The sequence below is a fragment of the Nesoenas mayeri genome (genome assembly GCF_963082525.1).
Source record: "Nesoenas mayeri genome assembly, chromosome: 9".
Taxonomy (NCBI): Eukaryota; Metazoa; Chordata; class Aves; order Columbiformes; family Columbidae; genus Nesoenas; species Nesoenas mayeri.
In genome coordinates, this window is record NC_137557.1 from 20,225,079 (window position 1) to 20,249,200 (window position 24,122).

A 24,122-nucleotide genomic window follows, 5' to 3' on the forward strand; every position below is an offset into this window, starting at 1 on the left:
ACAAGAAGAACTTTTGTGTAACTATTAATGCAGTAATGTAGAAAAAAAGATGGAATATTGTTATTAATATACATTTATCAAACCAGGAGATGCAAAGTCTGATGTCCATCTTTGTACATGTATAGAAAGATATATAGCTGACCAAAGAGTGTCATATACTTCTGTGTGTGTTTCCAACTTTCTAACTAATTTGTTGGCTTGGACACAGAATAGTGATTTCTAGATTCTCACCTCCAGTAACATACTGACTCATTCCATAACTTTGAAAGTACCCCTTCCTTTTTCCTGCCCTTGAAAACTGGGGGAAATCTGTCAGAGTTCTGTAAGATTTGATTATTTTATACAAGGTTAGCTATTTTTTTCCATATACTGTTCAGTTCCTTTTTGCCTGGGTTGTCTCTGCTGGGAGACTACTGAATTTCTGCAGACAACAGCAGGTCTGCACTGTACAAGAAACCATTTCTCTGTCATAATGACTTTTGGAAAAATAGAGATAGTTTCTTACCAAAGCTTTGAACAGCATGGAGTTGGAGTTCCTGGATTTGGACTTAAGGCTAAGACCAATTATTTTTAGTGTGCTAAATACAGTGCTCTGCTGTATTTCAAGGCAAAGACAATTTGGGGTTTTTTTTTAATACAGACTGCTGCTTATCAGATCAGTTTTACAAAAGCTAATTGAGTCCAGGTTACACACACACTTGGATACAGATACATCCATGTGTAGACACAGATTGTAACCATCAGATTGCTCCATTATAATTGTAGAGTTGTGCCAGCTGCCCTGACCGAACGTCCCGGAAACCTCTGTTCTGGTCTTGATACAGGCACAGAAAGCCAAGAGCCTTAATTAGCTTTTGATTGAACCTTGATTAAGCCAAGTGTGTAGGCCATACGGCTGCTGTCTCCTTGCTGCGCAGGCTGGGAGGTTTTTGTGAAAGTGTCTTGACATAAGCCTGGTGACCACAGGGAGTGGCTAAAGAGGAAATAACAGCTCCCAGGAGAATATCTGGAATCTGCCATGTACAAAACCAGCTCTGGTGTGTGAGAGACATGGCTCTAAAATGCTCTTTGAAGCACAGGCTCTGAAGCACTGGATCCTCCCTGCAGTGCACATACTGCTCTGCAGATCCAGAGAGAAACCAGACTGGGCGGTCGCAGTCTGAGCTCTGTACACGTATAGGTCTCCTTTTTTTCTGTGGAATATACTCAGTTCTTATTACTGTGCTAACAAAACTCACTTGGGCACCTTGAACTGCTTCCTGCTGAGGGAAGACAGCATTGAAGTCAGCCAGAGTTTCGGCTGCTCTTACACTGATACTCAGCAAATAACACGTTCCTTTCCTCTTTTCATAAAGCTGTCTCCTAATGTTATCTTTTGTCACAGGCCACTGAACAGCTTATGAGTGATATCCTACGGCAGGCGCTGGCCGTGGCGTACCAGACAGCTCCTCACAATAGGTACGGCAGCTTCTCTCCTCTTGGATCGTTTAGGCCAGCTCTGAGGGCTGAGCCGCTTGAGGAATTTAGTCAGATTTTGTCTGGCTTGTGTGAGCGAGTGAGGGAATTTATGAACCGTATTCTGGGAGGGTCCAAGCTTTACAAGGGGATTTGTCATCTCCTAGCTCCATAGTGGCAAAGGAGTGGAAGCTGAGATAGCATTAAAAACCCAGGCAGGATTCTCTGGTGTTGCCACGCTCAAAGGCAGATGAGCCATTTCTACAGAGCCATGTTAGAAGGACCTTCCCACTCTTGTCCATCTCAGGTTACCATGTAGACAACTTACCCATGGCCAGACAGAACTTAAACAATGTAAATAATCTTTATTTTACTGATACACTCTTTTCTGGCTCAGATACTGAGCCAGATTGATTTTTATGGTAATGATTAGACCACATTTGATTTCTGTTCAGCAGCTTGATTCGGGATAGCTTGAACTGAAAAAAATAACACTACGAGAAAATGCTTATTTAAATATTTACTTATAAGAAATATATAAGTATTTATATAATAAACATATGTATGTTATATATAGAAATATATACACATATTCTGGGCTACAGAAGGGCAAGAATTAATACTTCAGCACTTGATTTTCCTTCCCCAGTGCCCGAGATGTTTACTCCAGTCATTTGAGAGTGGCTTTTTTGTGCTGTGACGTTTTAATGCTCTTCCTGTGTTGCTCTAACACCTGCTCTTTTATACTTTTTTTAAATGTACCTTTTTTCTTCCTCCCCTGCCCCCCTTAGTAAATTTATTGACTTGCTGCTTTACAGACATGTATCTTTTTATGTATTATAATAGCATCTCTGATGCATTCCCTGCAGGACTCCAAGAGAAATCACAGTGATGAATATTCACAAAGCCATCTGTAATATTCCCTTTCTTGACTTCCTCACAAACAAAAATATGAAGATACTAAATGAGGAGCAATGAACTGGAGCAGAGAAGATGCTACAGGAAAGGTGGATCTATGACTGAAGTTGGGTTGACAAATCCAGTATTTCTGTAGGACACTATTATATACATTATAGCATTGGGCTACTAGATTGTTACCTCCAATTAAAGATGCACCTTAATGCAACAAAATGATGCTCTGTTCCAAATCAACCTGTTAAATGTCAGTGTTTACTTGGTAAGTGTATGTTCAGTGGCTGAACAAACATCGTCAGTTTGCATTGAGTTGCTAGCTGTGAGAGACACCACAGGCCTGGTCGCTCTGGGACAGCTGTATTGGTGATGTTGGATATTCTTATTTGAGAAAAGAAATAATGCTTTTTGATGCAGTCTACATACGAGTTGGTTTCCCCATGCAGTGGGCAGAACAGTTGCTTTGGCACTCTGAATGTGAGACGAGTCAAAGGCAGGTTTTAAAGTTGGGCTATTTGAGTAGATGGGTGGGTTTGTTGGTTAGGTTTGGGTGTCAGGGAGCAGAAGGCTGATGGTGGTAACAAATTCTACCAGTCCTGCTCAAGTATGATGTATGTGACTGAGAAGACAGCTGGGGAGGCTTATTGGTAGCTTATTCAGCTAAGTGTAATGTAACCAGATTCCTTGCCTTTCTAGAGACAGTGTCAGATGTCACCTTTCTTAGTCATGTCAGAAAGGGTAGACTGGCATGTGCTCAATCAAGATGAATAAACCATGGTCAGGCTTGGTAAGATTTGGCTGACCATTTGTCCTGCGTGGGACAGGAGAGGTGCAAGGACAGTATTGAGTGTTTGTGGGCTTGGATTGACTGAAACTCTTTGCGCAGCGAGTGCCTCCCCAGGCTGCCAGAAGGTTTGGAGTGTTATGGTGGTGGGCAGGTCAACTGCTGTGTTGTACAAGTCTTAATGTTTTGACAGCATTCAGTAATGATCAGCTTGAATTGTGAAGTGCTGTAGTAGCAGCACCACTTTGGCTTAAGTTTTGCTCAACACAGAGAGGTCTGATAGGATCAAAAAATCAGAGGTTTGCTGCTTGTGGGGAGCTCCTCTGATGTCTTGACTGCAGGAAGAAGTTCTGCTACTAACCCCAGCACTTACCTGTCTCAGGAACATCACTGGTGTAGGAGACATGTTTGCAGCCTGGCTATCAACAGCTCACTGAAGAAGGCTTTGCTGACAACATCCTGACCCACCCCACATCCACCACGCCTCTGTCCAGACCCACGAGTGCTTGCTAGTAGTGTGAACAAACCATTGTAAAGTTGATGGGACTCCTCTTGGACTGTTGTGCTTTCACGGTGCCTGTTTTGTAAGGCAGTGATGTCAGATGAGCGGAGCATGGGTCAAACAGCCAGAACCTCCAACGCTCTGATCTCAACTGGGTCTCTGATCTGCTGCATGGCCTTTGATTTAATCACTCTGTGCCTCAGTTTCCCCATCTCTGAGCATGGGGAGCAGGATACCTACCTCACAGGGGTGTGCTGAGGCCTCGCTCTTCTTGGTGCCGTGCTTTGACAGTACAAAGCCTTTTATAAACATTAAACTACAGTTACCTTTCCCAGCCTGAGGTAGGAACAGAAATCTTAAAAATGTTATCTTTTGGTGCTTTTTTGGGCTAGAAGACAGGCGATGGTAACTCCGGTAGTGTGTAGGAACTGTGGAAGACGGTTCAGTTAGAGGATCTTTTCAGGCTTCCAAGGAGAGCAGCGTAGGTTTGATGCGGTTCTGGAACTGAAGAAGGTACTATGCACTTCAGCTGAGGTGCTGCCTGTCTTCACCTGAAACAGAACTGGGGTCTGCAGATAAGCCCCTCTAAGTTCATCAGAGCTAACAGGGAGTTACAGTTGGCTGAACAAGAGTGGCAAATCCTGGCCCTTGAGTCTAGGGAATGGGACCAATGGATGAAATCCAAACAACATTCAGAGGACTTAAATGCCCCCTAGAAGGGGTGTTACAGATACTGTGGATTCGACAGATCATCCTGGCTTGTTCGGGTGAGCTGAGTGCAGGATTGCCGGCACATGTAAAGTGCACAGCTTAGCCCTGACATCAGCTTTTTAGCTGAGGTCAGTGTGAGGGAGTCAAGCACTGATGATGATGTTTGAGCTCAGTGTTGAGCTGGAAGAATCCAGGTAGCTGGGGAACTGCAGGCCCCTCACTTTGTGATGAGCTCAAAGTCCATACTGCTTTCGGGCGCCCCTGTACACAGCTTTTACAAAAGAGAAGGGCATTTTCAAGATATCTGTCACTATTGCTATGACAGCCTGCAGGTTGTGTGGGAACAGCCTTTTGGGCAAACTCAGTCATGCTATGATCTTCTGCAATGACACGTGTTTCCAGCCCCTGTCTCTTGTGGGCTTAGTTTCTGGGATTTTGATAAGCCCAGAGCAGCTCTTGAGGATGCAGGAGCTCATCTTTTGAGCATCTGTTTGCAAATAGTGGCTTCCTTGCCTGTGTCTTGCTTTTCTGTGAGGAATGGAGTTTCAGAACGAGTCCTCTACCTGACCCTGGAGCTGGCAGGTAAATGCCCCTTATTCTTAATGGGGTTCCTGCAGTGGAGATCTACTGCTACATTTCTGAGCAACCACAGGTTATTCTCCTAGGAGATGCTATATTAATAATATATAAAGTTTGCTGAAGAAAAATAAAATCTGTTAAAAGCAGATAGAAAATAACACATTTGTTTAGTCCTTCAGATGTAGGAAGAGTTTGCAACTAGTGCTTTGAATTCTGAAAAGTGGTGGGACAAAAATTTGTTGGTGAGAAGTTCCTGTGGGAATTGCTTGGAGATGAGTTAGAGGTTGTGGGATTTCATGCAAACCATTCAGGTGTGTGTGGAATGCTACGGAGGATACAGTGTGTTGAAACGTTACAGTATATTTCTCTGGCTTTCTAAAGAGTCTTGATACAAGTTAAAGATCTCTACAAATATTACCCCTATTTGTAATGTTGAGTGTTTAAATCCTTCATGTTATCTGTATTATACTGTATAATTGTGTAAGATACGTATGTTTACAATAAATTCTTTTATTAGCTGTGATAGGATTGTCTTGACTGTCACCTCACACTGAGAAGTTTTTCCAGATCCACATATTTTTGTGTGCTCTGTGTATTTGGGGTGTTTTAATTCTTGATAAAAATTGGTGGTTGTGGAATTGATCTGAACAAAAAGGTACTTTTTCCCTTTTCTATTTTTTTAAAAAAAAGCTTTTGGTTTTGGAGCTTGGAGGAAGGGAAGCCAGGAGCAAGCTGAGCTCCTTCAACTTTTCATCCTCCAGAGCAACCTGTTTTAACAGCAAGTAATTGGTTTGCGTGGAAGATTGAAAAGCATGGTGGGCTGATGTTGGCTGGCTGCCCTCTCACTCCCCTCCAACAGCACAGGGAGAGAAAATAAGATGAAAAAGTTTGTGGATCAAGATTAAAAAAACATGGACATTCTGTATTGATTACTGTCATAGGCAAAACAGACTCAACTTGGGAAAAAATAGTTGAACTTATTGTCAATTAGAATAGAGTTGGATGGTGAGAAACAAAAGGAAAAAAAACCCACAAAAACAGAACACAAAAACACACCAAAAAACCACAAACAAACAAACAAACAAAAAACACCTTCCCCTGACCCACCTCCTAAATGAGCAACAGGCTGTGTTACCCAGATGCTGCTGTGGCCAGAGAGGCCACATGTTTGTGAGCCCATCTCCAGGACATAGTGGTCATGCTCCGCATGCCCAGAAGACAACGGATCATCCACTTTAGAAATGAAGCAGTTTGCACACAGAGCTGGCACAGGAGCAAGCTGTGTGTCTGGGTCCCTGGGTGCAGTCTTGGTGACACCCAAGCCTGTGCCACCAGGAACCTGGGGATCATCCATCTCTTCTGTGCCATCTCTGCCCTGAAAAACACCCACAGCTGCTCTGGACTATGTGGCATCCACATCCATTTGTGGTAAACCAGGTTGGTCCTTAGGATCGTATGTTACTGAGTGGCCAAGATGAAGAAAACTGGTATGAATAAGGCAGAGGTGATAAGTTTGCATCTGTTCACCTTGCAAGAAATTAGTGGAATGCAAAGAGAAATGTGCAGTTTGTGCAAAATCATTAATGTGCTTCTTGTGAACTTTTCAAGTTCAGGTAACAAGACCTGTCCTGAGTAATGGACTATTTTCAGCACCAGAGGTTCACCTGAGCATGTGGAAGTGCAGGTGTTAACAGCTCCCTGGCACAGCAGATGCAGCTGGCACAAAACACTCAACATCCCGACAGGCTGGGTGTCAGCAAGATGGAGCAAAACAAGCAGGTTCTGTGTCACCCTAGAGGTGCTAAATTACAAAACTTCAGGTGTAAAACCTTCCTTTTAAAAGACATGTCTCTGTGTCAAATGACGCTGTGTAATTCACAGTTGGGAAGCTTTGATGGACTTGGATGTGAACCCAGAGCAATTGGGAAGACAAGTCCTGATGTGAGAGCAGTGTTGGAAGCAGTCCTGACATAGTGACTCCCTGGAGCCTGCAAAACCTCTGTACATTTGCCCTTTTCAGAGAAACTTGGTGTGATACCTTGCAGTTTGGCTGAGGCAGGCACTTGCCCTGCAAAAATCAGTTATGTTACAGATGTCAGCAGACAGCTGCATCACCGTGTCCCTCAATTTTCCTTCCTCCTGTAGTTGGAACCAGGCAACAGCTTGTGAGCTTTTGGCTTTCTTCTGGAAGTCTCCTGAGGCATAGCTAGAAGAGATGGCATCGTGCTCTCTAGGGAAGCTGGTTGTACCTTCACCACCTTTGCTCACTAAAATGTTCTTGGAAGCAGGTGTGAAGTGAAGGTCTCTGTTAAAATTCAAAGCCAGCACCATTTTCCCGTGGTCTGTGTGCAATGGCAGGGTGAAATGCAAGTTGCTCATCCCTTTCTGTTACCAGGGTGGCTGTGAGCACCGCTGAAAGGCATCTACATCAAAGTAGATCTATCCTCTGTGCATTCTTAGTGAATGTAGCAAATTGGTATCGCTGGTTCATCCCCCCTCTCCCCTTCATGCTGGTGGACTGCTTGCTGAATAGTTTGCTTTCCCTTTGAAAATGTGTGGGAGAATTCCCATAAGTTATTATGAATTCTGCAGAGCAAGAGCTTTCCTTTGGAAAGCAGTTGTGCTTTCAGATTGGCAGTCAGGCCACAGCTTGAAATGTGTCTTGGAAGCCCTTCTTGTTGGGTTCTGTGCCTGCAGATAAGCCTGAGGAGTGAGGAACTGATGGCTGAGTATGCAGTTGGACATCTCCAGGACACCTTGCTTGGTGTCCTGTGTGCTGTGCTGTCCTGCACATGCAGCGGTGCGAGAGAGAATATAGTGATAACTTGTCCCATAACGCTGAATACCCAAGGGTAGTGTTTTACAACAACAACAAAAAAAAGGGAAAGAACCAATAGCCAAAATACATTTTAATTTATTAAATTAAATCCAGTCCATTTGATAAAATACAAGCTTATTATATTACCAGTTTACTTACAACTGGGTTGATTTTTTTTTTTTTTTTAAGAAATACAGTTAATTAAGAAGAGAGACTGAATAGACAATTTATCTTTTTTTTTCCTGTCAGTAAAGTCCAGGATTGAAATTAACTTAAATTGTTTGAACAAAACTATTAAAAACATTATAAAGAGATTAAACAAGCAGATTGAATTCTTAGAAACATCTAACATGCAAGACCTTTAGTACAGTTTGAATGTTTCAAATTAATTTCCAGAAAAATGAATGTCCTGAAAAATTATTTTGGCAAGCACTGCTATTACTGTACAGTCCTCTGGGTCCAAACACATCAAGTAGAAGTTTTTCTTTTTTTTTTCTTCAAAAATAATTAGCAAAAACCATGAAACAAGCAGTAGACTAATTATATTGCATAAGTCTTTGAGATGGAAACTGTAAGCCCACTACAGTCTCAATGAACAAAGGCTAAAAAACGGTTTATTGAAACACATGTACCTCAGCAAAAGTTAAATGCACACCAGTCTAAAAAAAATCAGCTTTAGAATGACATTTAAAATGGATGGCCTATCTTAAATGGCCTATCTTAAAATGAAGGATGTCTTACATTCTACATTACATTGTTCTTTAAGAAGAGTTTCTAAGTAACATTCGCTTCTGGTTGTTCCTAGCATTAGCATTACCAATATACAGGCAATAATTTAGGAATTTCAAGGCAATCTTTTCCACCTTGCATATGCAAAGAGTTAACATTTATTAAAAGTATAAGCATGTCCTTTTCATTAAAGGATCACAAATTGCTTTAGGTAAAGTCCGTATACAATATTTACACTCGCCCTAACGGCTATATAAATTACATAAATATTTTAGATCCTCTGCAGTCTGGTAGGTGCTTAGGTGGTTCTGTCCATGCAATCCCCTCCAAACCAGACCAGAGTGTTGCTGTCAGGGCTGGCTCCCAAAGTTCAGTCCCTCTTGCTCCTGTCTCAGCCCACCAGTTTCGGAAATATCCTGCTTTCCAGCCTTAAAGCCCTAAGACACTGCATGTGCCCATTTTGTTTTAGAGTTCAATGACGCTGGCTTCCTCCAGCTTCTAAAACAACTCTGGAAGTTCAGATCAGCCCCTTTGGTGCTATGATTTCTAGTGATGCCATTTGAGGTCCTATTCCCAAAATCCCTCAAGAAGCTCAAAGTCAGCCAGACCCTCCCTGTCTTTCACTGACCTACTTAGAGGGTGCTGCCAAAAGAAACTCTTTTTGGTTTTAATTATCCATCCCACTTGCAATTGTTTGCTCTCCTGCCCGATATGGTTAAATGTAGGGATGGTGCCTGCAATACAGCCTTTGCTGCCCAAAATCAATCTCCTAACGTGACACCAGCTGGCACAGCAATGAACCTGCTCCTGTGAAAAACTAGGTCACTCCTCGCAGCGTGTTTTGCCAGTTCTGAACCGAGCACTTTGCAGTTTGTTGTATTAACAGAAAGTGTGTGTGCATATCATTAATCACTGGAGCTGCTTTTGATAATACTGGTTCTTTGATCTTAATGCTCCTCATGAAAATTGCATAGTGATACATCTGAACAGAAACGCCACGTTTCAGCTGCCTGGGTGTGCGGAGAGTCCAGGTTCACACGTTGAGGATCCGTGAGGGCGCCTGGAAAACAGCAGAAGGGTTGGGGGAGAACCTGGTCTTCACCTCTGGGATCTAGTGGGGTGAGGGGGGAGAGAAACGTTAGTGCGACACAGGGTGCAGCTGTCTGGAGATTTTGAGGGGTCTGGAGTGTTGTGACAATCTGCTGTGTGTCTGCTCTCCCCCATGAGCTCTTGGCTGGGCATTGATGACACCGGTCTTGGCATATGGGGTGACTCAAGGGCAGGCGTGATGCTGTGCCACCCAGGAGAGGCTCTGTTGTAACCCATCCCTTGGGCCTGGAGGTGTGTGGTGTGAGGGGAATGGCCATGGCTGGGCAGGAGCCAGGCTCTGCCACATAGAGCTGCCCTCTTCACACAGCCCTGCTGGCAAGTACTCCACAAACATCACAACAAATTCACCACTGGATTTAAGTGGTGTGTGTCAGGTCCTTAACCTTTTGAAGAATGCCATCCAGGCTCCGTCAGAATGACTCACTGTTATGCTTTATGGGGCTGCAAGCTATGCGTGCTGTGAACAGAGGCACAGAGCTGGGGTACCCAAAGGAGAAAAACTGGTTACTGACCATGCCAGGCTGTGAAATTGCAAGGACTTTGATAAGGTTGTAAACTCAGGCCTGGAGGAAAGGTGGAGGCAAGAGAGGATGTTCTCTCTGATGTCTTTCGAATCAGGATTTCATGCAATATGTAGCTGTTGTGGTTGTACTGAAGTATGAAGTACAACTGGATGCTTAAAACCCAAAGGATTTGAAACAGGACCATCCTTAGTTGCGCATCCAGCCCAGGACTCTGGGTGAATCTGGCCATAAAACACAAAAGGATGGAAAGCTTTGCTGAGTATTCTCTTGGCACCATCTGATTAGAGAAAGAAGAGCAAGACTACATGCAAGGGGAGTATAGGGAGAGTTATCGATCTGTTTGTTGTTGTTCTTGTGTTTTTTCCATTCCTCTGGGGATGCATCTGACACACTAAGGAACAAGAGGAGCATCACAAACAGGTGTGCACAGCTCAGTAGCTGGAGAGAAACAGAAGCCTGAATCCTACGTGCAGGCTGTCAGCACAAAGCATAAACCTGACTCCCCCGTGTCCAGCAAAGCCATGGGCTTCAGGCAAGAGGGAAAGTCCAAATGGCCAAGTGTAAATCAGGGAGACTCTGACTTCTGTTTGAACTGGTGGCTCCTCAGCACCACCTTCATTCCAGACTGCACCTTTCCTATGCTGTCTGTGAGAGAGGCCACTGTGCTTCCCTGGGGCTCCAGGAAACGGGACTTTTGCTTACATAGTCCTTGGCAGAATGTTTCTGTGTCTAGGATTCTAGTCTTCTCTTTCCCTTCCATGAGAACTGGGATAGGGACTAAGGGGCTCATCTAAGATCCTCTCCTTTGGATCCTGTCTGCCAAGCAGACACTATATTTTGCCTCTCTGGGGTCAAAATATGAGATTAAATACAAGGGTCGAAATACAAGGTTTAAGGGTTAAATACCCTCTATCCTCATTGCTGCACCTCAGTAACAGCCCAGACTATTTGGAGCAAGAAGGAAGTTTCAGTGAGGTTTGCAAATTCTGTTTTGCCTGCGGTCACTGTCCCACTTTCAGTGGAGCTGGATATACCCATTGTGTGCCTTGTCGCAGCAGTGTGCCAGCAATCCTCTGCGGAGGAGGCTCTTCACTGTCTGCTGATTAAACACTTCTTCCTTGGCTCCTCCAAGGCAAAGATTTGCTTTTTACATGTGGCCCTGGAGTAGCTGCTATTACCTCTAACGACACAGCACTCTGCAGCTGGGGAATTCAGCCCTGGACCCGTCTCTGCTTTCCGAGTCGCTTGGTGCAGCCTGTGAACAGCTTTTGCAATAGGCTGTGAAGTGCCATTCTCTTCGGTGGTCTAAAACAAAAAGCAGCTAAACCAGAGCCTCATCGGTGTGCACTTTCCTTATTCATGGAGATGGGGAGTGTGTGGGGCCCCATCGGGGAAAATGTCAAGTACAAAGAGAACATTTCCTCATGGGATTTTCAGTAATGCTTTCACGTCTTTCACCAACAAGAAAATGATCTTATGCTGCTATAGAGGGTTGTAGAATCTCGGAGGAGAATCCCAAGAGCTGTGTGGCTCAGCTGCTCACCACATGGATATCATCCTTGGTGTTGGTAGTGGGGACAGCTTCTGCCCTTACTAGCACAGGAGAGTTTTGTCGTGTTTGGGTGGGTGCTGTTTCTTAGCCAGTGATCTGCAGATGTTCCCCTGCAAACACCTGTGTCCATGGTTGACAGCAGCACCAGAGGTTGAATCTTGCACTACAGCTGTAACACCAGTGCACACTGACTGTTCTGAGTTGTACAAGCTGTGTGTCATTCCCTCAGCTGAGGCAACTGCAAATCTTGAATTTCCTGACTGTCATGCAGCTTAAAATCTTGGTCTGTGTTGAATTACGATAAGTTACAGTATGACATTCTTTAGCATGTCTCTGTGAAAGCAAGGGATGTCCATATTACCTAATGGGCAGTGATGAAAGAGTGGTCAATGAGGATATGGTTTTATTTTACATGCACCACACCAATAACAAATTAGGAGTTCCTGATACCCACTTTGGGCTTTACTCACATTGACTTTGTGATTGAAAAAAAAGTTAATTACCTTAAAATCTGCCTTGTAGCTTGTCTCTTGAACAAAATGGTCTTCTGGGATAATGAAGCCTTGCTTTGTCTTTATAGGCTTGGATGGTTTTACTCCAGTCCATGCACGATACTCTTGCCTGAAATGAGATTGTCAAGATAAAACACAACATACAGGGTACTTCTGCTCAGTGGTTGCAAAGCCAGAAAGCAAGGCTGGTTACAATCTGCTTGTAAGACTGAACTTGTCTAATGTATACTGAGAATAAAAGAAGAACTGAGCCTAGGGGCCTGCCTCTCTTAGAAGCCCAGGCTGAAAGATGCAGGAGACTGGGCTAACTGGCTGCCCTGACTTAACTATTTTTTTATTCCTGGAAAAATGTGCGCTCTCCCAGAGGTGCTCAGTGCTTTCCTCCTGGGTAAGAAAAAGCCAGGGTGACTTTTTGCTTGATAGCTCAATGATCACTTACAATGTAAAACATTGTCTGGCTTATTGGCTGCTTACAATGTGAAACATCTTGGTCTGGGGCTGCGGGTGCCCAGCCCTCACATGCAGGGAGGGACACTGCTGATGTTCCCTTACTTGGCTCCAGCTCTCTCGACAGCTGGCACGTTTCCCCATGTGTGCTGTGCTGTGCCTCTGCAGCAACTCAGTCTGAAATGTGTTCCAAGGGAGACACCAGCCCAGTAGGAAGATGCTTCTGCTGATGATTTTCCTTCAGGTGGGGGCAAGTGTTTTGACTTTGCACAATAATGTCTGAGAAGAAGACACTTGGCTGATTTATTATTGGAGCGGTGACATCTCAGAAATGGGTGCAGAGACTGCACTGAGGGAAGGGGCAGTACAGGTTTCGAGAGCACAGAAGAACAGCATAGCAGGGTCTCTGCTTCATTGTACCTCTTGTCACAAACAGGCTGCACTAATGCCCTCTCCATTCAGACCTTCTGGATGCTGCAGTAGCAGCCAGCTGAGCTGGCTTGTTTGCTCTCAGGAGAGACAGAAGTCTCCTCTGTTTCTGTTATGTATCTCTGGCAACCAATTCAGGCAGCTTCGGTAGCAAAAGGAGACGCAACTAACCAAGATGTGAAAATTGTATGTTCATACTCTGGCATACTTAAATAACTGCATTTTACTAGCTGCTTATACACAGGATCAAGGTGTAAGACTAAGTTCTGAGCCATGCCCAAGCCACGGAAATAGGGTGTTTTAGTGTGTTGAGCTTAGCTTTGATCCCAGCCTTTCTGATTTTCATTTTTCTCAAGCATGCTATTTGCTATTTTACCTGCAAATTCCTCTTTTAAAAATCTTGTTTAAAGTGTATAAGTGTGGAATATGATTTTAAAATGTGTAGTTTGGTTTTGATCCTTTTAGTATATTACCAAAATAACTGCTGCCTCCTTTATGCTTGATTTTTAAACATAGACTCAGCCTTAAAATGCTGCCTCTTTTCTTGGTTAATTCGTAGATACAGGGTGCAACCCTGGACTGTTTCTAAGACAAACGGAGAAACAAGCATGCTAATGAAATTAATTCTAAAAAAAATAGGTTACTGTCTCTGGACTGAGCTAGCTGCTGGCACTGGCCTACTGTCAGGACAGATGAGTGTGGGTGCAGGCACAAGCAGATGGGCAGAAGCTGCAGTCGGGACTGACAGCAGTTTATCAGCTTGAGTGGAGGCGGAGCAAGTTCTTAAATCCACTCAGTAACAGATATTGCTCTACAGAAGAGCTTCATGCCCATTGGAAAGGAAAACTAGGCCCCTGTCAAGGCTGTCTTTGTGCCTTGCAAATCTTTTTTTTAATTGGTTTGCTCTCGCTGTTCTGAGCTGCCACCTTCTAGCTTCCCTGCATCTTGCTGTCCCAGCTTGCTCAGGCAGCAGGTAAGTGCCTGCAGAGCTCACCCAGTGCTGGTGCTGAAGTTCCTGCTGTTTTAGCACCTCAGGATAAGGAAGCACCTTTGCAGAAAGGTGATTTTTGGCCAAGTGATGCCTCAGGAAGGCAACCTTTCAGCAGGGAATCTCAGACGTGTGAATGCTGAGTTAAATCTGAGCTCTGCTCTGCTGCGCATCCAGAGGGAGGACACAGAGCTACTGGGCAAAATACCAGCAAAATAGTACAAAGCCATCAATTACTTCCCAGCAGTTTCCAGGAACTGGAACCTGCTGCCCCTCATAAAGCTGTGTTGCCTCAAAGATGCTGGTGCCATTGATTCCTGACCATTCATCCTCGTGCCGGCTGGTCTCTCCGCTGCATTACGCTGCAGTGGAGTGTGTTCCCAGCTTTCCATGAATGACTGTGCTGCCTGTCTCTGCAGCCAGCTCTGTCTTGCTGCTTCATAGCAGATCATTTGCTGATTTGGCAGGCGCCCAAAGACAGCCCTTTTGGATCACAGGACCGTCATTTTGGCTAGAAGCCGAAGCATTCTCCTCTCTGCCTGGATAGTCAAAACTATTTTTGAGGCACCTACATGCAGTGAGGAGACGCTTTGCCATCACCCATGGAAACAGAGAAGTGAGGGCAAATAGTTACAGCTCGGACCCACAGCAGTATTACTGGAATCAGTATTTTCCCCTGGGGGAATCCAGGACTCTGATCCACAGAGAAGGGACTGGGCAAAACAGAGATGACGTATCCCCTTTGGGAGTCAAGGTACTTGAAGCACAATAAGAAATGAAAATTGTAACCTTTGGTTCAGAAAGTACATCTAACTGAATTTGCTCTGCCTTTCAGGTTGCATGACATGTGCACCCATCTCCAGCTGCATAGCAAGGAGTCAGAAGGAACATGAGCCCAAATACCACTTTTCTGACTTGGTTATTATAGAAATCAATCTTGGAGTCATGAGTGGAGTAAAAATACATGAGCTACTTGGAGCCTGGGGAATGTTACTTAGTTTAAGATGTCAAGTGATTTACTTGTCAAGATTTACTGACTTTCTCCCACCATTTGCTTCCTGTACTTGAGGAAGCCAATGCATCAGGTAAATCTCAGCTGGTATGTTGCCTCTCCCTCCCTTCCCAGTGTCTGACACCATGGCTAGTGTCTCATCCCGGATCACACAAGTAGCATTATTAGCAAGAGAACAGCATGGTGGGAGAGGAATTTACAGAAATGGTATGGGGAAAGGGAAAGCCCTGTGTGGTGTGTTGTCCAGCTCCCTTTGGGGATGAACAAGACACACTGACTTGCTGCTGGAGACAGTCGTCTTCATCCTTCCTGCTGTACCCCCTCCCCTTCCTCCTCCTTGTCCCTAGGCAGCAGCTGTTGTCAGGTTATTTTGGGGCTGCAAGCACCTGAAGTGGAGGGCGAGTAGCCTCCAAGCCTATAATTCAGCATCCAGGCTCTCTTTAGTTTCTCTTTTGTTCTTCATTGTTACAACCTAGAGGTGAGATTTTTTGATCTCTGTAAATAGAAATGACCCAGTGGTACTTATAAGTACTGAAGCACCAGGGCTGTGAAAGAAAAAGACCTCCTGAGTTGTAGGCAGGCTTTAAAATAGCAGGAACCAAAGGGGAGGAAGGGCTGCTTTTTGTGTACTGCTGTTTCTTCACCTCCGACTCACTGGAAGGAATAAACAGCAGCTCCCTGCAGGTGACTGCCCCTTTACTCTGTGGAACTACTTTGATCACGTAAATCACTGGTTTGTGGATCATTTGTTTGCTCTTTCTTGTAATTGGTTAATAGAGCCCGTGGAAAGGCATTTATTTTGTACTGCATTAGCACGTGGCTGGAGGGGCAGGTTTGGATCGATTCAGTGTGGAGAGCGCGAGGCTGGTGACCTGCTGGGACAGTTCAACCCCGCAGCAGTGATGGGAAATGGAGCAAGTGGGAGTGCAGCTAATGTGTATGCTGGAAACAAACAGACAAACGAGGTTGGACTGTAATTACCAGAGGGTTACTATGAAGCCCAGCTTTGAAGAGAGCTGTTTCAGCAAGCTGGTGGTTGTGTGCCAGTGAGCAGGACCCCTGCACCAGGGCTGTCCAACAGACAAGACACAGCGAGTCGGGTGGGGGGATGTTCTCACCACAATTTGTTGTGCGGCCTTGCAGACTTCAGGGCATGATTTGGGAACGATGGATTCAGGACTGGTCCTTCTATTCCTCCCTGCAGCTCAGGTTGCTGGGTGCTGTGAGCTGTGTGGTCACCGGAACCTGTGCTGCCTTTGGGCTCTTCCCCCATTTAATGCCCTTCACAAATGTTTTCTGGCCTTGCAGAGAAAGCCACCTGCAAAATCTTTATTTTACTGATCTAGTGAAAATTTAACCTAGAAAGTGTTGTTGTTTTTTTTTCACTGAGATGAAGGGCATTTCTACCAGGGGTGGGGAGGCAGAGGGCAGAAATAACCAGCTGTGCTGTTTGCAATACTGGGGCTGTCATTTCCAGACAGATTCACCTTCAGTATTTATATTATTCCTTTGCCCCACCAGTGTCATCACAGTTGGTGCTGTAGTACCTCATCTTTGTCACGGTTTGCTTCATATGATTAATTATCAGTGGCATTCTGAGCCACTGCATTATAATCCAATTTATCATTTAAGAAACAGAGAAAAATGCTCATCCTGTATAGCTGAACATAACTCTGAGCTACACTGCCTGAGATAGCCTGCATTTATTCTTTCACTGCCCTCTTCTTTCTCATACCAAGCACACCAGTGACAATTAAGTGGCATAGTGAGCATTTGTCTCATTTCCTCTTCAGGTGGAAAGTTCTGTGTACATTTTGGGGGTCTCTGTTATTAAGATTTTATTTTCAAAGTACACACTACTCTAGACATCTGTTGAGGAAGCCAGACTGCTGTGTGGGGTTTGGGCAGAAGGTGGTATGGGTGTTTTTCCTCTAAGCTGTGTTAGATACCAGTGCAGTGCTGGAGGCCCTTCCAAGCTTGGGACACACAGGAGCAGATTGTCTCCATTCTCCTATCCAGCCAAAGACCACAGGAATGGGGGAAAGGTTGATGGAGGGGAAAAAAATAGAGATAGAGCTAGACTAGCATACAGAAATTACAGAAAAGGAAAGCAGAAGACATCTGGCTGTTCCCTGTCTCAGCTCTCCATTGCAGCAGAGTCAGGCAGTACCCGGAGCTGCTCATAACTCACCAGAGAGAAGCAACAGCAAAAGATCAGACTGAAGGGCCAGGAAAAATAACTTAAGCCTCAAACTGTTGTCTTAGGGTGAGTAGGGGGGGCTTGCTCTGCTTGCAGACAGATCCCCGAGCGAAGGAGCACTTACAGCAATATGACAGGACAGGCAGCTGCTTCCCTCTTACTGGAGCTGTGTGAATGAGGGTTTCTGGGTAGGTCTTAGGGTCTTGACTTCTGTCATTATTCCACTTCCCATTCTTCTCTAACGTAACTTTGGGTGTACTTTGAGTGGAGAAAATTCCTCCTACCTTTACACAACAGCTTTGAATATTTTGCATTTCAGTTCTGCAGCGTACTTTGCACAACAGACTTCCTCTCTTGAGCCACTATTTCCAGCCCCCTTGCTCTCTCCTCCTGCAGCTCTGTCCGCCTCCAAGTCCCTTCTTGCCCCAGGCAGGCTATGCAGTGCACGGCGAGTCTCTCTGGATCCATCCCAATGCCTGCACCAAGCAAGCTTACTTCTTAAATAGCGTAAAAATCAGAGGCTTCAGTATTAATTTCCCCAAGCAGCAAGATACTTAAGAATGTAAAGATAACTGTAAGCCTTGATTATAAAAGCTTTACTCATATAATTAAGGATAAGCATATGTTTAAATATCGTGCTGGATCAAGGATGGAGCTCCTCATACACAGTACTGTTAACCCTGCCAGCTCAGGTGTGTGCCATGATCCCATACATTGCCGAACATGAGGGCAGGTGTTTTCTCTGTTTTCTTCTTTATAGATGAAATAAGATGCTTTTCAATGTGAAACAGCCACCACAGTTCACTTTGCTGTTTTGCAAAAGTACTATTTGAAGGCAGGTGAACAGTACAGACAGCCAAGTAACTGTGACTGCATCCACAGACATGGAGAAAAGTGTCCTTCCCCTTCACTCTGCAGTATCTCCCTTTGTGGGAGAATGTCTCTGCTCCATGGTCACAGTGCCACAAACAGCACACGCTGAGTACTCACACAAGAAGATGGGAGTTCAGTTTGCTGAGGGATCTTCCACCCTGCTATTCCCAAAATCATTAGCAATGCCACACCAGGCCCTTTCCCCTTAATGGCCTCAGCTCTTTACACATTTTCTTTTCAACAAAACAGGATTGCTCACTCTGGGTGAGCAGGAAACCCCATTGATCTCTGGGCCCTCGGTTTTCTCTGCTTTACTGCTGTGCCTCCCACCTATGAACAAGGCGGGTGCTCTCGACTCTCACACCCACTCAAAACACCTGTAATTCAGAAACACCAGCTGCAGAGACTAGGCTCTGCTTGGGACTGGTAGTGTATGTGTGCAGAAATTTGGTCATCGTCCCCCTTCTCTTAGTACTAATACAAGCAAAGCCAATGGGTGGAGGAAGAAAAGGCAAAACGATCTCTCACAGCTCTGATGCAAGGTTTTCATTTATACATTTGAAGTGCTTTCTGGAAACTGGCAGGTTACCAAAGGGGAAACTGAGGTCTGAAGCGATCTAAAGAGGTACAGCTGAGCCTTGAACAGGGCTCTTCTCCCAGCAATATCAGGCCTGGCAGAGACGTTGTGCCTTCATCCCCCTTGTCTTCCAACAAGGTAAGAAGATGACATCCAGATAACAGAGCCAGCTGGAGATACCTGCTGACAGCACCAGCTTCTCTCACCTGCTGTAGAAGGGAGCTAAGTAAAGCACTCATCTACTTCTAAAATGTCTGCTAAATGCAATCAAGGCTTAGTGCTACAGTTAACTGTGTGCAAACCTCTACTGTGTCAGAAATACACAGCACCTGCAACTTGCTGCTGAAAGGGAGAAGCCACTTCCATGACCCCCAAGGACAAACCCTCAGGGAAGTGCAGAGAAGGTGGCTCAGCGCATCCTTCCTCCTCCTCCCGCGTCAGTAAGGTGTGATCTACCGCAACCGCCTGCAGCAGTCCGCAGCATCTTTTTGCAGTTGAAGCACATCCCATTTTAGCCTTTCAAGTGCGGCTTGTATCGATCTGCCTCAGCCCATGTGCCTGAGCTCCCCCCATGTAGCCCAACTGGGGTTTGACTTCATTCAGGCCCTGCAGAATTCCAGGAACCGGAGCGGTCCCAAAGGTTTGGGGACATGGGGCAATAGTTTGGAGGGCAGGCAGCTGCACTGTTCTTCCACTCTTTATACAGAGTTATGCTTTCAAAATTAAAAATATCTTTGCTTCCTCAGAGGTACAGGTATTCTTCCAAAATCCCCTCCATCTTTATTTTCTTCTGGCCGTAGAAAGGCTCCCCCAGAAGTCACTAGCAATGGGACTGGTCTTCGTCACTGATCCTGGGGGTTTATTTTGTCCTGGGAAATGCCACGTCAGACTGACTGGCTGCACCACATACAGCCAGTTTTGTATGCAGCTGAGTTTCCTTATGAGCTTAAAAAACAGTGCAGAGACAAAGATGTAGCAAGAACTTGCAGAATGAAGCCTCACAGGAGCGGTGCTCTGATGCACAAAAACATATCAAATAATGCTGAACGTTACATGGGACTCACCACTGCACTTGAGTGTTCCACAGAAACAAACATGCAATAGGCTGTTGCCATCAAAATCCCTGAACTAAAAAGAAACAAATGAAACCTAAAAAACCTCCACCACCTTTCAGAATTAAGGAAGAATACCACTACTGCCATTAAAAGCTTGGAGTGGGCCATGTATCAATGCCAAATTTTCTGCGCTGTCCTGTTCAAGCCGTTCTTTCCCTCCCTTCAAGATCTTTTCTCTTTAACATTAAGCAAGCCCAGCCAGCTGCTGAGACCTGACAGAGTCACAAAACACAGCTGGAAGCTGCTGACTGGCAGTGTCCACACTGCAGGAGCAGATCCTGATGGTGGGAGCCTTGTGGAGTGGGCCTGACCTGGTGGGGAGCAGAGCCAGGAGCACCTGCAGCACACAGGACTCAAAATGACCCATTTCTTGTGCGAATGGATGCAGGTCCCCATACACAGAGCCTGGTCCTCAGGGCTGCAGGGCTGAGCCATAGGAAATGTCTGATATTCCTGCAACAGCAGAAAAGGGGGAAATATTCCCAAGGTTCTCCATAGAAAGGAAATTAGGATGTCTAACCAAGAACCATGTGCATTTTTCACAACTTTGCTCCTCTAACCTTCTACCTGCAGCATCCCCTACATGTGTATCTCTGTGTCTCCCTTTTCTCAGATCCCCTAAAGGCATCATGTATCTCACACCCAACCTCCTCATCAGGGTTCAGCACCCTCCAGCAGCCCCTGGTAATAGTGCTGTGCCTCTACCATAGCTGATCTGCCTTTCCTGCTTTCCCAGCATCCTCATCTGTGGGTGGACACAGCTGATAAGAAGTGCAGCAGATCCTAGCTGCTAGAGGTTAGTGGAGCTGTGTGTGGCCACTGAGGAACAGGTTAGTGCACCAGTTGGGTCTTTCTGGTCTTTGTTAGGAAGATGAAGAACATCAACACTTAATGGTGCTGTTTGACTACAGCCTAAAGACGAGGTATGTGTTTGCAGACTGCAATACTGTCTTTGGAAAATAATATGGTAAGAGGAAAGCTCCTGTTTAGTCTTTCTTAAAGAAAAAGTAACAAATCCAAAGCAAAATAGACCCTTGCAGCTTGTGAAGCTGTTGTGGACCTTTCTCCTGCTGCTTATTCTGAGTCCTGTGGCTTTTCTAGGTTGCTTTGGCTGGTATGGGGATTTTTTGCATTTGCAGTGTTGTACTGGGTAATAATTAAAAGCAACTGTGGGAATTACTGGAATAAGACCAAGGTGGCTGGACTTGTATAGCCCTGTCTGCATTAGTTGTACTATGTAGCCTTTGAGCAGCTTAAAGGTGTTATGTGAGAGCTCTGTTCTGATGTGGCTGCTGCAGCTTGTGCCTCTGTCCTTGTCCTGCACTGCTCCTCTCATCAGCTGAGAGGAGTTCCTCAACTACTTTTAAGTCTTACTTTTTGTAAAATTTGTTTTGATTTGCTTGTTGGTATCTCATTTTGGCCAATGTTTGTCCTGTGACCTGCACATTTCTTGCTCTTTCATGACAATAGTTGAGAACCCTGTGTAAGAGTAGACAAGTCAGAGGGAAGAAAGATGCAAGAAGTGACTCTGAGTGTTGGAACAGCTGTAGGGAAGCTGCAGCCCTAATGCAGGCTATTGTGCCCTTCCTCCGGGATCAGGCTGAAGAAACAGGGCAGGGTTCAACAACAGGGGTATTGATGTGTTTCTGAAAGTTGAACCTTGCAAAGTCTTGTAACTAGGTAGGTTTCTCTGCAGTAATTCCTGTGCTGCTTGGAAATCTAGAAGTGCTTTTCTTCAGAGTTAATCATCACTCCATGATTCTCCTATGAGATGTGGCAAAGGATGAAATAGCACATAAACTTAAACACTGCAGTTATTCCTCCCAGAGTCCACATGTTAACTGTGCTAGTGCCAGGGCAGCTGCCTGCATGAGAAGGAGTGGGATAAGCAATATGCCCTCCTGTGCAGGCCTGTAATCCTTCCCAGGGTCCACAGTATGCCTGTCTTAAGAGCATTGTGAAAAACATTCTAATGAACTGCAATTATGAAATGTCTCCTAGGTACATAATAGATAATAAGTGTCTAAATACTTGGGATTCTGTTGGAATAAAAATAGTTATTCTATTAATATACCTTGTAGATACATTAAAATCTGCTAAGCATCATTGTTAGGGAGTGTGTGGTAACAACGTGAAACTGGCACAATATTTAACAGCAGCTTTGTAGGAGCTGAAATCCCCTCACCTTTCAGGGGATGAATTTAGGTGCATCCTGTCTGATTGTTTTTTTTCCAGAGAGTGAGTGGTTGTAAACAGTCATATTGATCACAGGGAAAGGAAGGCATCAATAACATAAAAGTCAGTTGTTTTTAAAGCTCTTTGGGAAAGGTGTTTTATGGCAATTTTTCCTATTGAGCATACTGACATATTTTTGCGGGTATATCCCCTGTTGCCTTCGTGCCTCAGTAATTCTTGGTTCAATTTGAACGTGGCATTCCAGGAGTTTTAAAGGAAAAAGGTGATGGCACTGACAGACTTGGGGAGCACAGTATGGTGCCACTAAGAACGGACAGCTCCGGCGCAGCCCCAGCTGACAGGAGCCCTGTGTCCCCCATGAGCAGGTGGGGAAAGGAAGGCTGAGGGATGGCACCCGGGATCCCACCCCGCTTGCGCTCTGAACCGCGGCAGGAGCTGGGAAAGGCAGGGCGGCTCAGCCGTGTCGGGGCCGTGCGCCCGGCCGGGCTCTGCTGCAGAGCTGCATGGACGGTGCTGGCCGGGCTCGGACACCCGCCTGGAGAGCGGGTGACGATTTAAGGACCGCATTTCCAAAAGCAAATGTGGCTTAGGCGACAGGTTGAACCCACTGGCGAGACGGCAGCCCCTGCCTTCCCCCCAGCTTCTCCCCTTGGTTACCGCTTCCCCCCGCGCCGCAGTCGGTTGCCGGCATCCCCACCCCGCGTTGCGGAGGAGCATCCATCGGCCGCGGCACGGAGCACCGCCGGGGCTCGGGCTGGGGAGCGGGGCGGTCATCTGGGCCCGGTTACCTGTAGGAGGTGGTGTGGCCGCCGTCCACCTGTAAGCGCGGCCGGAGCTGCTCGGGGCCGCCGCAGCCGTCCGCCGCCGGCCGCCCCCCGCCGCCGGGCAAGGCGCAGGCGGCGCGGCCCGGGGCGGGCTGGGGGGCGGCCCCGTCCCTCCCGCCGCTGCTGGCGCTGACCCAGGGGAAGGCGTCCCTCCTCGGGAGGGGCCACGCTCTGAAGTCCCTCCGGTACTGGGTCTCCGCCGCGAAGGGCTCCCCGGCCGCGACCGTCCGGCCCTTCCTGCGGCCGCTCGGCTTCCCAGCGGCGGGGTCCCGCGGGCGGGGGGCCGGGGCGGGCGGGCGAGCGCTGCCCCGCGCGGGGGGCCCGCCGCGCTGGGGCGTCCCGTCCTCCTGCTCCTCGATGTCCGAGTAGTTGTGGATGGTGAGCGGCACGGAGAGGTCGGACTTGTCCAGCTGGCTCCAGAAACGGGCCAGGCAGCACACCCGGCTGATGCAGGGCCAGGCCATGGCCGCAGCCCCCGCCTCGCCCGCAGCGGCGCCCGCAGCCGGCCGGGTACCCGGCTTCAGCCCTCATCGGCGGCAGCCCCTCCTCCTGCCGCCCCCTTCCCCCGGTGCTGACACCCCCCTCTCCGGGATTACGGCCCGCACACGTGACGCGGGCTGCCGGCAGGAGCTCCGTGCGGCTGTCGGTGCCGGCGGGGGCTGCCGGCGATGCGGGGAAAAGCCGCCGACACCGGACCCTGCGCCGGGGCCCCGCCGGGAGGCGGCTCCGAGCGATGCTGCGGGGCAGTGGCATCCGAGCCGGGCTGCGGGGCTGGCTGCCTTCCTGGGTACCGGCTCTACCTCGCCGTGCGCCTTCCAGTCCCACGCCTGTTGTAGTGCGTTAGGATCCTCTCTCCGTTCCCGGGAAGTTCCGCAGTACGCCCGATCGCAGGCAGCGGCCGAGCGAGGGATATTGCTCTGCTCTAGCTGGGTAGTGTTGCTTAATCGTAACTTCAAGTTGTCAGTAACCATTCGTGATTAGAGAAAGCATTTGTATACGAAACCTGATGTTTATAAAATAAGTAATCTGCATAAGAAATAGCAGCTTTGCAGTGTTAGTTTCCAACAGCTTTGTACAAAACAAAACCTCACCACAGCCAACCAACCTCTCTTAACACCTCCTGTCCTCCATTTACATTAATAGTTTAACTGCTTCACTTTAAAAATACTGCCTATTAACGAAAATCCAAGCTTTGATTACACATTTAATACATGATCCACATAATATACTGTTTGCCAGAGACTGGAAAGCCCAGCTTTTCTTTGTACATTCA

At 46.5% G+C, this 24,122-nt stretch overlaps 2 protein-coding genes across 2 annotated transcripts in view; one reads left to right on the forward strand and one right to left on the reverse strand.

Moving 5' to 3' along the window:
• The window catches only part of YEATS2 (YEATS domain containing 2), a gene marked incomplete at its 5' end in the record, with an annotated part of 43,467 nt that extends 40,750 nt beyond the window's left edge, over positions 1-2,717 (forward strand). Inside the window, 2 exons of the mRNA XM_080349872.1 lie at positions 1,385-1,458; positions 2,325-2,717. Coding sequence (XP_080205998.1) covers positions 1,385-1,458; positions 2,325-2,433 — 183 coding nt within the window. The 3' untranslated portion in view covers positions 2,434-2,717. The remainder of the gene's footprint in view (positions 1-1,384; positions 1,459-2,324) is intronic.
• A 6,806-nt stretch (positions 2,718-9,523) lies between these two features.
• MAP6D1 (MAP6 domain containing 1) lies at positions 9,524-23,313 on the reverse strand (the record flags this gene model as incomplete). The annotated part of the gene is made up of 3 exons (XM_080350107.1): positions 9,524-9,601; positions 12,180-12,297; positions 22,814-23,313. 3 exons carry the CDS (start codon positions 23,311-23,313, stop codon positions 9,524-9,526), a joined length of 696 nt encoding a protein of 231 aa, XP_080206233.1.
• Positions 23,314-24,122: the final 809 nt, after the last annotated feature.